General features: G+C 40.6%; 2 protein-coding genes across 2 annotated transcripts; one reads left to right on the top strand and one right to left on the bottom strand.

Annotated features, from left to right (window-relative positions):
- Positions 1 to 229: 229 nt before the first annotated feature.
- On the top strand, positions 230 to 5,916 carry hcls1 (hematopoietic cell-specific Lyn substrate 1). The gene is made up of 16 exons (XM_034290211.1): positions 230 to 388; positions 1,139 to 1,222; positions 1,432 to 1,505; positions 2,018 to 2,147; positions 2,386 to 2,496; positions 2,598 to 2,652; positions 2,763 to 2,873; positions 3,194 to 3,304; positions 3,630 to 3,740; positions 3,818 to 3,873; positions 4,000 to 4,069; positions 4,180 to 4,328; positions 4,409 to 4,546; positions 4,647 to 4,812; positions 4,903 to 4,971; positions 5,386 to 5,916. Exons 2-16 carry the CDS (start codon positions 1,139 to 1,141, stop codon positions 5,520 to 5,522), a joined length of 1,572 nt encoding a protein of 523 aa, XP_034146102.1. The 5' UTR covers positions 230 to 388; the 3' UTR covers positions 5,523 to 5,916.
- llph (LLP homolog, long-term synaptic facilitation factor) lies at positions 5,792 to 7,448 on the bottom strand. The gene is given in 3 exon segments (NM_001304057.1): positions 5,792 to 6,615; positions 6,700 to 6,927; positions 7,371 to 7,448. Coding segments are annotated over 2 exon segments (387 nt in total). The 5' UTR covers positions 6,917 to 6,927; positions 7,371 to 7,448; the 3' UTR covers positions 5,792 to 6,445.
- Positions 7,449 to 18,406: the final 10,958 nt, after the last annotated feature.

Genomic DNA, 18,406 nt, shown 5'->3' with positions numbered 1-18,406 from the left:
ATAATGTAAAAAAATATATATATATACATTTGAATGCAAATGACACCTGATTAGGCCAATGTAGGCTGATGAAAATAACTGGCGTTGTGTTTGTAATATCAGTGTAAAATACACAGTACCCTGTTTTTTCTAATGAAATATATTTATAGGAAAATAACTTTATATGTATAATTTGTTTTGAATGCTTCTGTTGCGAATGAGGAAACATGGTTGTGAAAAGATTGTATCCAGGTTCGATACAGTAGCCAGACAGCTTCTGTACGGCCACGCGCAATTATAATTTCCTCTATCATCAATTTGTGCGAGAGAACTGGCTCTCGCTGGATGTGAATTCTGAAACATATTAAGACCAACATTTCCGTTTTCGAAATTCTCTGGCTACGCAAAGGTACGTACGTTTATTTACAATTAAATAAAATATGTTTCTTAGAAGTATTAATTACCATGACTTTAGAAATGTGTTATTTCAGGAAGTTGCCGATTTGAAAGTATTGTTTCAAAGATTAGCTAACAAAAGGTCAAGCCTTTCCAAGTTCCTCTGTAAATCCAAATTGGGTTCGTACACTTTGACAAGATAACGCATATAAACCGTCGTATTTGTTGATATAAAAACGAAAATGACAACACCCCCACCAACACCTTTTGATAAACTGACAAATTACAGACTGCAATTGTGAGTGCCATTTGTTTGGTACATAAAAAAATTAGGAATCATTAAGCTATTCGACATTACACTGAAGTAAGCCTGGACAACTGTGCTTTGCTGCAAGACTTCCCACTACCTCCCTCCCAAACTTACTTTGTTTTGTTAAATGACTTACGATTACCTTGTGCTCTTTTATAAGGAGTGCGCAGAACCTCAGTGTGTTGCGCCTTAAATAACTCAACTTCCTCTTTGTGACTTCAGCAGAAAGCCACCACAGACTTATTAGCCATCAGTTTATACACTGACAGAAGAGGAAGAACGACTACCTTGAAACTCGTGTGTCTTTGTAGTTAGTACAGGTGATTGTTCGTGAGGTAAACATAGTGTTCACTAAAGCAGTGTTTCTCAACCTGTCCCACACCAGGGACTGGCAAGCGATGGTCTCTCCATGGACTTCAAAATCAATGGTTTTGTTTCTCTCCCTCTTCCCAGATGTGGAAATCAGCTGTAGGACATAACGTGAGCGTTAAGGTGGCTTCAGAGGGGGATGACTGGGAGACTGACCCAGACTTTGAGGTCAGCTGCTTGGACTGAGGAAGGGAGGGTCCCTATAGAGGCAGTGTATTTACAGAAGTACACTAACCTGTTGATTGTGTGACTAATCCATATTTCCTTCAGGGAAATGTCATTTTTTTATTTGTGCTTTAAGTAACTGCCTTGCGTCTGTTGTGACACTAGGTTCTTAAGGTGAAGATGGAAGAAACTGACTTGTTTCTGTGTTTCAGAATGATGTGTCAGAACAGGAACAGAGATGGGGTGCCAAGACCATTGAGGGATCTGGTCGAAAAGAACATATTAGGTAACATTTGAACATTTTGTGTGTGTGCAAGTACATGTAGGCTGCTGAATGGATGGTAAAACTTAAAGGATGGATCTGTTTGTGTGTTACGTCTTTGGAGAGCTATCGGGGGGGGTTGGCTCAGCTGAGAGGGTTGAACCAGAAGTGGCTCTGTAGGAACAGGAAACGGAAGTGAAAACAGTGTATATGCTGTCTGGCAATGAGTTTTACCTAATATGGAATGGTGACATCGACTCAAAGTGTTAGCCACAGACTAGTGTTATCTTCTCTTGGATAACCCTCAAACCTATTGTGTCCATAGTGTTATCTTCTCTTGGATAACCCTCAAACCTTCTGTGTCCCTAGTGTTATCTTCTCTTGGATAACCCTCAAACCTTCTGTGTCCCTAGTGTTATCTTCTCTTGGATAACCCTCAAACCTTCTGTGTCCCTAGTGGCTGCAGATAATGGAAACTGGGACTGAAGTTGTCACAGTTTGAACTTTGTGTGTGTGTGATACTTGCATCTTTCCAGTGTAGCGGAGCTGAGACAGACAGTGTCTCAGGAGCATGAGGTGGTGAAGAAAAAGGAGCTGTCAGAGGCTCCCAAGGCCTCATATGGTTATGGAGGGAAGTTTGGAGTGGAGAAGGATCGCATGGACAAGGTAACACTCCATTTATTACCTGCATGCCATGTGTTGTTTCTATAAGAGTTTTTCAATGTTACTTTTTACTAAAAAAATTCTTTAGGTTCTTTATTGAATTTGAAATAGTTCCAACTAACCACTTCTTTCAACTGGTGTTGTCACTCAACCTAAAATGAATATTAAAGGGTACAGCTGTTTATTTGTGGCCAGCTTAAACAGTTTCCTTTGTAGAAGTATTGTGTCTGTCATTACCCAGGGGGCAATGGGGCATGGCTATGTAGCGCAGGTTGAGCAGCACTCATCTCAGACAGATGCAAAGAGAGGATTCGGGGGGAAATTTGGAGTGCAGAAAGACCGCGTGGATAAGGTGAGAACTACTCTTACTGACCAACATATAGCTATCAGAGCATTTGATAAAGAGGTTGAGGGTTTGTCATGGCACTGAACACTCCTTATCTTGTCTGGTAGTCGGCCATGGGTTTCGAATACAAAGGAGAGGTGGAGCAGCATGCGTCTCAGAAAGGTATAGCCATGTGAAAATCCCGCAGTTTACCATACGTTGTGATTTGACTGCATGTTCTTTTCCTACCCTGATACTCCTGCTGTCTTTCTCACTATGCTTTCATCTTTCAGACTATTCCAAGGGTTTTGGAGGGAAGTTTGGGGTGGAGAAGGAGAAAGTGGACAAGGCTGCCTTGGGTTATGACTACAAGGGGGAGACAGAGAAACACCAGTCTCAGAAAGGTAAGAGTCATACAGCACTAGGCGTCGTTGTTTTCAGGTAGACGCGTTTTCATGTCAGCTATTAACAATTCATGTGAAAACAGCTTAAGATGTAATACAACTGAATGTTTTAGTTATTTCACCCCCTGACTTTTGACCCCATAACATTGAATGACATAGGTGACAGGAAATGATGAAATTGTTTTTAGACAGACAACAGTTGGAGCATGTTGTTAAGAGTGGTACAGTATTGTTTGCTGTTGTATTTATGTATTTATATTTTGTGGTCATTTTTAGAGGTTTTTAGTTTGTTTTACCTAAACTCTTGATCTCTCTTTCAGACTATTCAAAGGGTTTTGGAGGGAAGTTTGGGGTGGAGAAGGAGAAAGTGGACAAGGCTGCCTTGGGTTATGACTACAAGGGGGAGACAGAGAAACACCAGTCTCAGAAAGGTAAGAGTCATACAGCAGTAGGCGTCGTTGTTTTCAGGTAGACGCGTTTTCATGTCAGCTATTAACAATTCATGTGAAAACAGCTTAAGATGTAATACAACTGAATGTTTTAGTTATTTCACCCCCTGACTTTTGACCCCCTATCATCTAATAACATAGGTGACATAAAATTATTAAATCATTTTTAGACAGATGGCAGACAACTGTTGGTGCATGATGTTAAGAGTGGTTCAGTAGTGTCTGCTGTTGTGTTTTGACATTTTGTGGTGATTATTTAGGGATTTTTTGTCTATATTTTTACCTAAACTCTTGATCTCTCTTTCAGACTATTCCAAGGGTTTTGGAGGGAAGTTTGGGGTGGAGAAGGAGAAAGTGGACAAGGCTGCCTTGGGTTACGACTACAAGGGGGAGACAGAGAAACATGAGTCCCAGAAAGGTCAGTTACTCACAATAGTATCTGTTAAAATCAAGGATTATGTTAATGTTAAACTGACCTTTGTCCTTCACATTTAGATTATGCCAAAGGCTTTGGGGGACGCTATGGAGTCCAGAAAGACCGCATGGATAAGGTGAGTCTTGACTCAAGACTCATTGTGACAGGAACCCTTGACCTATTTTACATTGAACTGTATAAACTTACTCAAGCTATAGTGATTATTGGTTATTTGAAATGATGATTCATCTGTGCTCTGTAGAGTGCAGTGGCCTTCACTGACATGGAATCTCCTACCTCTGCCTATGAAAAGACACTGCCATTGGAGGCCTGTAAGTATGCATTTATAGCTAGTTTGTTATAAAAGTGCTGTTATTTTTCATGCTTAACATTTAAAATAGGTTTAACCCTTTTTTTTTGTAACCCCTGTATGTCCACGCAGCCAGTGAAGGGGCAGGTAACTTAAAAGCTCGCTTTGAGAACTTAGCTCGGTCTTCAGATGAGGAGAACAGGAAGCGAGCAGAGGAGGAGAGAGCCAGGAGACAAGCTAGAGAGAAGAGGGAACAGGAGGAGGCTAGAAGAAGAGAAGCGGTACTGTCATGGCACCTTTTCTCTACTCAAACACACATAAACACAGAGACTCAAAAGTCTGTGTGCTGTGTATCTCTTAGGAGCAGAGCAGCAGGGTGGATGAAGAAGAGGAGCAGCCACCTCCACCTGTCCCACACACCAACAGGAATCCTCAACCACCACAGTTGCCCGCTGCTAGAGCATTGCCTCAGATACCAAGAGATGAGCCGGCGCCACAGGTACATGTCAATGCCTGATTCACCACTGTCATCTCCCCTTCACTTCCACATTCTTGAAATCCCCCTGCAGTTCACATGCTCTCCTTTTCTCTGGTGTCAGGAAGAGGAGTCAGATGAGGAACAACCCCCTTGCTTGCCCCCACGGTACATTGACCAGCTTGAAGAAGAGACCCTTAAGGAGGACCCATTAGACCCAGAACTAGAGGATGAGGGAGAGTATGAGGATATTTCACCAACACCTCTACATGCCCCACAACCTGATCCAGGTCAGTGTTCCACACACAGTGGAAGAGAGGTCTTTGGTAACCCACTGCTTTGTTGCATCAGACTGACCCTTTCAAATGTCCCCTCTACAGCTGAGGATAATGACTACGAAGACCTGACCAGCGGTCAGACGGCAGTGGCCATTTATGACTACCAAGGAGGTATGTACTTGAGAAGGAGGTATGTACTTTAGAAGCTGCTGTATGAGCAGAGCCATTAACGTGCCTGTGTTGAAAGGGAACGAGTTATGTGATTTCCCCATTGGATGATAATTATTGCCCGATCCCTCCCGATGAGCCGGTTTGACCTGGTCACCAACAAATGAAGTCGGATGTCCCACCCGCTGTAAACATTACTATGGCAATATCCATGCCTTATCTTGATGGTTTTGTGAAGTAGGTAAAATGGTCACTGACATGGAAAAAAGATCTCTATTGCAACTATGTGATCTTTACAATGTTAATGTGAAAGGTATGTGTTTTTGATGGTTATTACAGATCCCTTGCTGTTCTTAACATTGTACACATAATTTTGCAAACCGTATGGGACAACATACTGCATTTCCACCCATACAGAGGCGGACGATGAGATCTCCTTCTATCCGGATGATGTCATCACCAACATAGAGATGATAGATGAAGGCTGGTGGAAGGGACAGTGTCATGGACGTTTCGGCCTCTTCCCTGCCACATTTGTGCGACTGATCCAGTGAGCTTGTCTAGACAGTCTCCAACACACAAGCTTGTAGGTCTCTTCAAAGCAGAAACATAAGCGCAGTTGTCTTACTGGTACAGTTAGACTTTTCCATGTGTATTCTGGTCAATAGATTTATAAGTGGTCCGTAGTCATATAACGGGTAATCATTGTGCTTCCTACTGCTCAGGGATTTACATAGAGCTTTCCTCTTAGAAAATGGCGGATTGCGAAATGGTCCAATCATATTCTGATACACTTTCATCTGGAATATTAAGTCTTTCTGCTGTGTAATGTGTTTTTATTAAAATAGAAGTATTATATATTTTGCTTTTAATTGCTTAGAATTATGTAACTTGAATGACATGTTCAAACTTGGCAAAGCATAACATTGGAAATTCCACATTAAAAAGTAATGTTTAAAAAAATAAACTGATTGTAATGAATAAAGTTCTTTAACAGAAACATTTATTTACTGCAACATGAGTAAAATTATCATATAGATGTTTTTTTAAACATGTTCTTGTAAAGACAGGATAGGCCACAGGGAGAATAAAGTTACTAATGGTTTATCATTACTGGGATAAAAGGACAAGTATGTATAAGATTTTCTTATGGATACAATAGCAATAAGAAAACAACTTTTATTCAAGTAAATGATGCCAATGCAATAATGTGTCCAACATAAAAAGAATGGGAGTACAGAAGGTGGCATTCAGACAGGCATCACACTTTCTATCAAATTAGCTGTGAAAAGGTCTGAATACAAAAGATCTCATTTGTCAAAATACAAATCTGAATTGGGCTGCTTGACAATAGGGTTTCACAATATAGATGATCCTTTGCCTCATCATAACCTCAACACAAAGCAGATTAAGTCCACAATTCTCATGTTGTGTTCAAGGCGCCTGTGAGTTACAGGCCAAGTTAGAAGTCCTTTGGTTACCATGCAATACCCTTCTTTTTTTTCCTGGCCTTTCCTCCTGATTTCTTTATCAATCGTTTTTCTTTCAGTTTCTTGGCCTGCCTTTGGCTCATCCATTTGGGGTACTGTCCATGCTCATCCAGTTGGGTTGTCTTACTGCGCTTGCTTTCCAAGTCCATCTTTCCATCTGCAAATCAAAAATAAAAGTGTTAAAACTATTGATAAAAAACAATGATTATTCTGCATGCATGCATCTGTGTGGCGCGCTCACCATCGACTTCCCCTCCCTCCATATCTACATCCAGTTTCCCCTTAATCTTGTCAGCTGGCACCACTGTAGCGATTTCCTGCATGTCACTCATGGAGATCTCGCCCGTGCCACCGTTGGCCAAGGCTTGTTTCAGCCGAGCCAGTTCCTTGGGAGCGTTTTTTGCTCTCTTAACCGCACGCATTTTCCTCTTCCATTTACTTCGCAGACTTTTGGCCATTTTAAGGTTTTCTGAAAAAGAGGGGTTACAATCAGAATACAGACCAATAGATCATAACTGTCTTTTAGACCAGGTCAGTGAATGTACCTGCATAGCCATGGTAATACATTAGACACCAACAGGCCTGGCTCATGTAAACAACACTAACACAATAGACTCAAATATAGACACGCTCGCTAATTGACTAAGACAGTCGTACCACAGTCATTTATTGCGAAATTCTTGTAAGATGCATTATTGTTAACTTTTCACAAACTGCGCTTAAATGTACTGCCCCACAGAATCAGGTAAGTTCGCTTGAATCGCTAGTTGGCTATGCTAGCTGTTCCTTAAGGTAACCAGTATGTAGCTAGCTAAATAGTGAAATCGATTTAATAAGTTGCTTAAGTTAATTCACAATCCGTTTTCAGAATGTGCTGCTATTTATTGTTAAGTAACAAAACAGTCAACTTACAAAAACGCAAATGTTAAATTCGGACAGTTGATAGCACTGGATATGCGAGTAGCTATGCACAGAGACGTAGAAGCGCGCACACGTGTTTATATTTTCGACCACCGTAAAACACGTAACGAATGCTTTACGGCAAAGATTTGACGTCACAAATCAAAACTCGACCACACCACAGAGTAACAACGCGAGACTTCCTGGAGCGTTTAGGAAGCCGACTTCAACTGTATTTTGTGTAATTATAACATTAGCCCTTTGTTTGCAATGAAAAATTTAATAAGGGTTTTGGAGGGAAGATTCGAGCCAGTGTCTTGGGTAACTGGAACTTTCATATCTGCAACCAACCATGGGAAAACTGGAAAAATAAACAGATCTTTGTCTATGTCTATCCTTATCATTAGCAACGCTTTGCCACGGTGTCCTGACAATTCCTGGTCAGATAGCACCTGATTTTGCTTCATGCTTGTGTGCCCCAAAAGATAATACACTTTTGTTTTCATTGTGTTGAGCCCCCAAGGCCAGTTTGATTAAGGAACTTCTATGCTCAACCTTATTAAAGATGAAAGTATCCTCCCATTTAATAGCCTGTACCATCTGCCTTGGCCATAAAATTGTAGCCAGTGAGATAGATGTATCAGTCTGTACCCCTTTGAAGGGTGGGGGGTGACGTCCAGATAAACATAGATTTATGTACTTTGTCTTCTTGAGGTGGACACGAGCTGGGATCGAGAGAATCAAAATTACTGCAGGGAACTGCCGATTGATATACAAAACACCTTGTAAGAAAGAAAATATGCAGTTAGCTCTTCTCCAGGAGATGGCGCACTCATTCCATTTGCAAGCCAAAGTCAGTTGAATCTCATTGAATGCTTTAGAACAAATTTGTTGAGCGACATTGACCCCTTTGCGTGCAAAAAAGAGTCATACAGCAGTAGGCGTATCAGTCTGTATCAGTCTGTACCCCTTTGAAGGGTGGGGGGTGACGTCCAGATAAACATAGATTTATGTACTTTGTCTTCTTGAGGTGGACACGAGCTGGGATCGAGAGAATCAAAATTACTGCAGGGAACTGCCGATTGATATACAAAACACCTTGTAAGAAAGAAAATATGCAGTTAGCTCTTCTCCAGGAGATGGCGCACTCATTCCATTTGCAAGCCAAAGTCAGTTGAATCTCATTGAATGCTTTAGAACAAATTTGTTGAGCGACATTGACCCCTTTGCGTGCAAAAAAGCATTATGTTAGTATATTAAATCAGTCATTACATTCAACTGCTGTGATGTATTAAATAATCTACAATATTTAGGATACATTAATTTGGTTTAGTGGCATGACAAGTTTCTTCTGGACAGTATTTTCTAGCTAACCACATGAGAAAGATTAAAACCTGTGTTGTAAAATCTTAGGGTATGTCCTATTTTATCCCCACAACGAACAACAGTAAGCATCCATTTCTCTCTAGGAGATGTGAGCTGTGAATCCCCCATAGTCTTTTTTAACTGACCCCCTTGACTCTCTTCTTATTCAAGTGAAGGCAAACTAGTCCTAACTGCTCCCTCTTCCCCTTTTACATCCCAGGGGAAGATTCCACTCAGTGCAGCCCCTCCCATGTTCCACCCCCTCAACTTCTGTGAACTAGAATAGCAGCTCTGCATAGCAGGAGCCATGAATGGCCAGCAGGTCCTGCCATCTCCTAAGGAAGACCCACTCTTTAGGAAGGGTTGTCACAAGCCCTTACTTTTTTAGATCAACAAACAGGAGAAATTGAAGGGATTTTCTTTTGAGACATCGTCCTTGGAAGCAAACTGAGATCCCCATACCCGTGATGATGTTGCAGTGTTTTGACTCCACCAATTAGGACCCTGTTACTGCTGGTACCATGTCTCTGTGTGTCAAGTAATTAGGTCCCAGGACATTATGTTCAGAAAGAGTCTAAAGACACACACTTTCACACACACGAGCAGGTGGCACTCTACAGAGGGCAGAGTAAACAAGAGGGCTGTACTTTTAAGGAAGACAAAGAGGCAAGCTGTGTATTCCACACACTCTGAAACATTAACACTATAACACTGGTACGCATGTGGCCAAAGATCTCTATTTTCATGTCATCTAACCAAAGTACTGGTTAAATTAGAGTTCTTTGGCCATGCACTCTAGTGCTGCATTTTTGTGTTTGATTGATTGATTGATTGAGAATGCATGAGCAAAAAATGTCCAATATCCTTCAGTATCTTTGATGTTATGGGGCTATTATGCCTTCACTGGTCTTTGGACCTTTTATTGAGGTCAAAAACATTATTAACCTAACTTAGTGGCACCATATTCGAACCAAAACTCTGATTGAGAGAATGCTGACACTTTGCTGCAAGTGGATTGTCTACTGTCGGAAGTATTTTATTTATCAAATGCACCGAATAACATAGGGTCATTCTTAACATGAAACTCTTGTGTTATTCGGTGCACGTGATAAATGAAAGACTTCCACTTTGACCCATACCATTCCTGACTTTGAAAATAACCCATAACATTATTTTTGCTCATAGTTAACAGTAGCAATACTTTCTCACGCCTCTGTAGTAGAATTTCCTTAAAAGAGATCACATTCCTCATTTTTATTTTACTTGGCAAGTTCTTGCGAGAATGAGAGTTAGCCTTTGACACTTGTTGTTCAAATTTGCAGTAGTTACCCATTCAAACAACTTTACCATAAGGTTCGCGTAGTGTTAAATGCTGTGATGGAGCGATTCCTAAATCTATAGTGAGAGATATGGGTTGGCAACCAGTAGCTGGGCACTGGAGGCTGCCGTTAGCATTCAGATCTGGGCCATCTGTTACTTTTCCTTGTGCTGTGCAGCCCACCTCAAAGACTCCTTCTGCTGGATACAGATGCTGTGAATAGGCTGCTATGTAAAAGTGGTTTTATTGTATAACCGATCATATTACGTGGCATGTATGGCGGTGAGGTGTACTGTAATCTGACAAGATTACACATAAAATGACTACAAAATATTTGGGTGGAAATATGTAGATTTCTTCAGGAAGTCGTCCAGTAGTTGTTTTACATGTAGTGATATATCTTTTCTGGTTCGAGAAATGAATCCGGTATTATATAGTACATTTTGTAACCAATCTTAACTTCTGAGAATCAACTGATCGAGGGTAGTGTAGTATTTGTTATTGTGATATGCAACATGAACCTGTTAATCCAGAAAATTTGGAATTCTAGGAAGCACGATGAGCGTATTCCTAGGCTAGCTTGTGTTCTAGGGCGATAGATGCTTCAGGATGAGAGGCCGGCTAAGCCAAAACAATCATACATGCTGGACCCTATCCAGGAAACGTTCAGTTGTAGAAAACTATCTGATGCTCTTCTCCAGAGCGACTACCAGCAGTTAGTGCCTACATTTTAATAGTTTCTACCCTAATCGAAACCACAACCCTGAAGTTACAAGTACCATTGTTTTACCAAGTAAGTCTCATTGGACCACGGGAAGAAATACCTCATTTTATTCTAAATAAATCCTTCAATACGTTGTGTTATTTTTCATGTGAAATCCTAATAGACAGTGTTTCCTTTAGTTTTCAGTCTAATTGTTTCACATTGCCTTGGACGCTTTACAAGATGTAATTGTGCAGAATAGACAAATTGTTGACATCATCATTGCTGATGGAAGAGTTTTTCAGATTTTATGGGTACCTTTTGATAGGGAGCCTACCCTAAAAGATTACATTACAGTCCCTGTGTGTGACTAGGGGGCACCTTCAGTATTTTGCAGCCTCCGTACATTGCTAGTGCTGTAGCATAATGATATGGATTCCCTTAGACCATAAAATGTAGCTGAACGAAACAACTCCCTTTGAAAAACAGCAAAACACAAGAGCTACTGTTTGATTCAGAAGGAGCCGAGGGGCATGCAGGCACACACAGACACACAAGCGCGTGCACACACACTTACACGCGTGCGCACAGCACAAATATACACATTCCCATGTCTGCAGGCTGGGTGTCTGGTGAGGCAGAGTGGAGACGTAGTCTTGGGGCCGGTCTCCACCCCCTGCCGGGGTAATGTATATCCACTGTGCTGGGGTGACTGCGCCTGTGGCAGCCGCAGGGACAGCTGAGCTGCAGCTCCCCGAGAGCCTTGCTGGGGCGCTGAACACTTATTACCCAGCCACACGTGGAAGGAGATTGGATGTGAGTCGCTATCTTGTTCTCCTGCACCCTGGAGCCACGGTTTTGCCCTTGCTGTTCTTGTAGGTTTCGCTGCTCTCAAATCAGACTGGATGTTGTTTTGTTGGACACTTTTAGCAAACTGGTGTATGTTGAGAAATATATGTACGTCACTTGACTTACAGTATCGTGGGATTTGATTGACTAATGGTTTAAATCACAAGGCTTAGTTGTATAACAACCTTTTCATCCTGTCTAGCTACAAAAGGCCTTTAAAGGAGTGCATTTTCTACTGTATGTATGCAAAATGGTGTGCCGTTACATGATTCTGATTCTCAAAGGAATCCAAACCATTGGAGGTGTATTGATCAGAGATGAGCTGAAGGTCAAGATAAACCCAATGTATGTATTTCTTCATTAATGTCTGCGGTAGATAACAGGCCACACAGCCAAACTATAATTGAATCAGTACAGCTCACAGATAGATGAGGCCAAGCAGACCTTGGCAGTCAGAAATGAACATTACACTCCTGCAGCCTGACTATTGCTTTATTGAGTCTGGCCAAACAATAAATACGGTCATTAATAAAGAAATTCACTTCTTAATAAGACTGGACCTGAAACAACAGAGAAAACACTCACCCTCAGGAAACTGGACTTTGTTGGACCCCTCTTGCATGGCAAATGAATAATGAACCCAATCAATAATTCATTACTTCCATAATTCTTCTGATAGCGTTTGCCCACAATTGTTTGTTTTAAAAAATACATTTCTGTCATAAGAAGAATGGAAGAAATCATGAAGCTTATAATGAAATATTAATTTAATTGAAATGAATAGGAATTTAATTGTTCATTGCCTAATTGTCAGCGATGTCACAGTTTGCACTGATTAATATTATATCTGCCTGCTTGTCTGTTGGTTCCATCAGTCATTCTAACAGTGTCTTGACTGCACCAGATATGCTAAAGAGGCCTGACTTTTAATGTCTAGTCTACATTGTTTCTTAAGAGAGGGACTGAGTTCACTCAATTAGCATTTATTTGAATTGTTAGATTGTATAATGTTTTCATTTCTCATATTGGTTGTGCATATACTGCCAGCCCACGCTACTTTTCCCTAATCAGCTTGTGAAAGTGGAGCTTTCATTTTGTTCTCCACTGAAGAAAAGATTTCATTTGAAGTCCAAAGTAGCTTTAGCTGTATTTTAACTGAGCTCAGCTGTTCACCAACTCTACGATAGTCTTCTACTGAACAGAACTTATAATGGGAGTCTAAGAGTTGTGCTACTCTTAGGCAGTGCTTGGATGAGGTAAAGAACATTTGTTTTGGCAGGCAGCTTTAGAAATTTATAGTCCTATCTTTGTCGTATATTTGTCATGTTCTTCAATTAGCTTTTTCTATGAAATTATAAATCCATTAAACACACTGCCAATGCTACAGGCTTTAGTTCATCCAAAATCATTAAAATGCTCATAAAGAGTCAATGTGGCCAACAATCTATTCTTTTCAATGTAAACTATAAGATTCTTGCTACAATGGGAGCATTGTAGAAAGTTTATTTTTATGGGCATAGTGGCAAATATGTTGCAGATGGGGAAGTTCAAGCCTGCAGGTAATACACCAGTGGTAGAATAAAGGGAGGTATAACTAGATGAAATTGTTGAGTAACAATATTTTCATAAAAGAGGGGTGAATCTGTGGATATTGGACAGTTGGGATTAAAAAATATAAAGTTGAATGGTTTCTATACCGTCTAATTGTAAATATATATGTACAAAAATTATAGTTTTTCTAACAGTCCTGCTAGTTGTAATTGTGCTCCCCAGAGGTCTCAGCAAGGCATGTTGTCATGTTTATTGTGGCTATGTTGTGTTGTCAAGGAGATACAAAATGTAAACATTTTATTGGCGGATGCGGGATTTGTTCTGGACGTTCTTAACCTCAGCTGTGTCTTTTAGCACAGCACTAATTGTGACAGGTTACCTGATGGTACCAACTACAATCTAGCAGTGTAGCATGTGAAATTACTTTGGTTACTTCTATTTGTTGATAAGGAGGAGTTGCTAAATGTTTGTAAGTGCGGTCCATGTGTTTTTCCCGACTTAAAAATATAAAATCTTCGTCCCTAATTAATGGAATCTCTCATTAGAGAGAGGAAACACTTGTCTATGTCCTAAGCAATAACGAAGTTAGCATGCATGAAAGTATGAATGACCAAAGTAATTGCATTTCAATGAGTACAAAAACTCAGCTGCTTCCAAGTCACGTTCTAGCTATTTAATGTTAATGAGCTTGCCGGTTAATCAGCACCTGAAAGTTCACAATCTCTGATGGATCACCTATTCTTTGTTACCGTAACTATAATATCCTACAAAACAGTGTTTATTGACTAATGTCAACTAACAGAAAATTAAGACAAATAGGTTAGAATTGTTGTGCAGAAAATAATCTGCATGAATGTAATCACCAAAACCTAGATCTATCTGGTATTCTACTTTTATTCCTCTTAACAAACACAACATTTGTTCCCTCAGTCTTTTTGGGAAATGTTCTCCAGGAGTTGATTGACAACTACAGCTAACCCAACCAGGCTAACACAGATCATACACATGAACACCAGAGGGACACATTTAACCAACAGTACATAAAATAATATATCCAACTGTCCTTTCTTAAGAAGTATATAAAAGTAAAAATAAAAGTTTAGTGTAATATCATCACAAAAATAGCCTCTACATAAAAACAGTAATTAAAAAAGGACTGCTTATACACACTTTATAGCAGGGTATTATACCAAAAGCCAAGAAGTCATAAAAGCCACAATATGAAAGGAATGGTAGAGACACCCCTTAACAGTTTAACAGCATAACATTTAATAATGTTATGCTGAACTCAAATGTCCCCCTCCCTTTGCCCCAGGCATTTTCCATCCTGGTATGTCTGTGTTTACCTGTTTTTGTCTGCTGCTTTCCGGTTCAGTGTGGGTTTTACATTAGTTTTTTTGTCTAATCGATTGCAGGTGCTCAGAGTGGCGCACCAATAAAGAGGTAAAGCTAAAATAGGAGCCATTTACTGGGAGAGATATGGGCACACTGCAAAGTAGGCTGGAAAGATCCAACCCTGTGGAGCTCAGAATGTCCTCGTGATTTTGAACAGGCTGTTTTCACTATGTGCATAATAATCAGTCAGTAAGCACATGACAAGCCCTAACCCCCCTGGAGGTGTATCCTGCCCTGTACCTTCATCATGAGACTCTGGTTACACACATGCTCTTATATAACAGCAAGATGGAGGGGTCTGGGTGCCCACTGTTATCAGCGTGTCCCCCAGACTGACCGCGCACGCACACACACAGACACACACACACACACTACACGTGACGGCATGTATTTGCCAGACAGTGTCCGCTGTCATTCTATTCCCTCAATGAAGAAGGGTGAAGGGAAGTTGCCAATTCAACATCTGGATGGCCACCCTGAGTGAGCGTCTCTTTCATCTGCGAAGGCATGTGGAGGGCAGAGTGGCTGGGGGTAACGGGGACAGGGAGGGCAGTCCTGGGGCCTTTCCCTGCCCGCACGCACTTGCTGGCACTCGCTGGATGATGTAGGAATTTCATTGTGTTGTTCAGTGTACAGAAGCAATGGCATATTTAAGCAATAGGGCATAAGGGGGTGTGGCTGATGCATTGGGCGGTACCTTGATACAGCGCTTAGCTGTGGTATGTTGGCCAGAAACCACTGATAAACCGATTAACAATGCAAAAGTGACACGATATAATACCTGCGGTATAGTGATATCATATACGCCAGCTTTTAGCCAATCAGCAACTGAGTTTAGGATTCACTTTACAATGGATTATAATTTAATGGTTCTAGTCATGGAGTGATTTAGTGTGGACAAATATTCTTGATTCTGATATGAGTGATTTTGTTTTACAAACAGAAAACCTACCTATATTTCACATATAACCAAAGCTGGTATAATGATCACAGAGTAAAATGGGTGTATGACATTGAGGGAGGAATTTACCCTTCACCACAAGTCTGATAGACACCTGTTCTGCTGTAAGTTTATTAATGTAAAGCTATCATAGCTAGCAGTATGGAGGTCAGGTATTATGGCTAAAGCTGCCATTACAATACTTTAAGTAGCAACAAAAGATACCTTTCGTAAAATGATATATCCGTACGGGGATTCACTGAAATTCTCTGTATGTATCGATCCATTATGAGATGATTCCATCATCTAATGTTATTTAGAAGGCCAAATGTTATTTAGAAGGCTTTTCTACTCAAAACTGAAGGACACTTTGAGACCTATCTTTGTGAAGCATTTCCTCCTTGTGATAATTATCAAAGGAAATTGTCACTTTTCTTAAACTTGTCAGCCAGTATTATTCATTAAAACTCTCTTGACCTGTCATTTGAGCCTGTCAGTCAGAAAATCTTAGGATTGATCCTTCCATATCCGCATTAGTTAGAAATGTGTCATCTGCTTTGTTTTATCTGACCCACCATTAAGCCATCTCGTAAGGAGGAAATGCCCTCTGAAATATTTCAGTGTAGTTGAGCAGACGGATGAATGAGTGCTCTCGTTCCCTTCATTTGTACAGAGGCTGAGCTAGCAAGATGCTTGTGATGGATGGCAATTGCTGCTAGATCATGGACCGTGGCTAAAGCTGTCTCCTTCTCTGCGGCCCAGGACTGTTTGTGGTAAATCACAGTCCAAACCACTCCCGTGAAGAAGAGGGCTGCCAAGAGTCTATTTTCCTGTCCTGAATGTGTGTGAAGGACAGAGGCTGTTATTTCAGACCTGAATCACACCCAAGAAAACTCCACTTAAAGCTGCACTGCACTCTGCCCAGAATCCAAGTCGAGCCAACGGGCCAGGCTCCAATCCTATTCTCTCCCTCAAGCACCTTACAGGCCTGCTGAAGAATCCGTCCTCTGAGCTGGCTTTCGTAATTCTATGTTTGTTTGGTCTCTAAAGACACCTTGTGCGCCTTGTCAGTAGCCTTGCGCCGAGAAGTTAAAACAGCATCCCTCATACTGGGTGTTAATAGCCATGAGAAGGACAAATAAAATGTAAGATGTTGTCATGTGTTACACTTAATAGAGTCATTGGAAGAACAAGAACGGCGTCAAACATTTTAACACATTGAAAATGCGATGCATTAATGAGTTTTTAATATGCTGAAGTTAGACTCAAGCAAATTATGTAGGTGCAGAAAGCTGACAGCACAGTAGGTTCATTTCCACAACGACTAAGACAGGTGAAGTAAAATGCTCCACATATCCTCTGTTTTGGTTTCATGACTTGTACTCTGTAACAGGTAATGTGTGTTTTGGTTAGGATTTCCATTAAGCAGCAGGATAGCCTGTAAGTCGAGCAGTTAGAGCATCTGACCAGTATCTGAAAGGTTGCTAATTTTATTCCTAAGCTGCCAAGATGAAAAAGCGATCAGTTCTCCTTGTGGCGATATCATTGGGTGGAGTCTGCTTTTAGTTTTGACAGCTCTACTTTACATAAGTCTATTTGTCCAACCCAGGTTGTGCCATTGCGCTCTTCATCTCCATCTCCATCCAACGCTATGGTTGGGCCACAGTTGCTAGGAAACGCGTCCTCCTTGCATCCTTCTTCCTGCCCTGAGTGGAAGGAGAAAGGTGTGTACATGTGTGTTTATGCGTCTGTGTGTGTCTCTTAAGTTTTCATGACACTATTTTAGTTGAATACCGCATTACCTACACATTTAAATTTAAGCATATCACGGTGCTTGAGTTTTTTTTAACAGATAGCAAACCTTCCTTTGAGGGAGATTTGTTTTTGTTTTCCTCAAATTCAGGATCTTCTGAACTTCAGAATCATACAAGGCCCTTCAACCTTTGCACTCTGGCCTACTAGTCTCCCCTCTAGAATTGGACAATTTAGTTATTTAATAGACATTCTTATCAAGTCTTGTATTCATCTTCAGACAGCTAGCTCATAAAAGTCTCACTCTAAAGCCTGGTCCACCAGGTAGGCAGCAGAGAGGTTTCCTTCTAACATAAAAAACAATAATGCTGATTGCAATGGTCATTAATTGTATGAGAGATCGATTCAACCTCTGTTGCTCTACTGAATGAACTAAACATACATAATCAAATTTCTTTCAAAACAGTCCTAGCTTTGATAAAAGATTACTCTTGCTAATCTGCTAATCAGAATAGATGTTAATTTTATCCAAATCCAGTACTTTGATATATATCAGGCCTGCTCCTACCCCTAAGACAGACAAGTATTTTAATGTTATTCACAAATCTGACTTACTTTAAAACAAGTACCATGACTTCACGACCAGACAAATTTCCCTGTGAAATGTCTGAATGTTCATTCATTAAAAGTGGCCAAAGTGTTCAGCCAGACCAGGGTTGTCAAAGCCCTGCCACATTTTATGGATGAGTGTTTTGCTGTTACAGTGGGGTGAACAAGTATTTGATACACTGCTGATTTTGCAGGTTTTCCCACTTACAAAGCATGTAGAAGTCTGTCATTTTTACCATAGGTACTCTTCAACTGTGAGTGATGGAATCTAAAACAAAAATCCAGAAAATCACATTGTATGATTTTTAAGTAATTAATTTGCGTTTTATTGCATGACATAAGTATTTGATACATCAGAAAAGCAGAACTTAATATTTGGTACAGAAACCTTTGTTTGCAATTACAGAGATCACATGTTTCCTGTAGTTCTTGACCAGGTTTGCAAACACTGCAGCAGGGATTTTGGCCCACTCCTCCATACAGAACTTCTCCAGATCCTTCAGGTTTCGGGGCTGTCACTGGGCAATACGGCTTTCAGCTCCCTCCAAAGATCTTCTATTGGGTTC

The sequence above is a fragment of the Esox lucius genome, chromosome 23 (assembly GCF_011004845.1).
Source record: "Esox lucius isolate fEsoLuc1 chromosome 23, fEsoLuc1.pri, whole genome shotgun sequence".
Taxonomy (NCBI): domain Eukaryota; kingdom Metazoa; phylum Chordata; class Actinopteri; order Esociformes; family Esocidae; genus Esox; species Esox lucius.
Note: the sequence above shows the minus strand (reverse complement) of the source record. Positions and strands in the feature narration are given on the sequence as shown.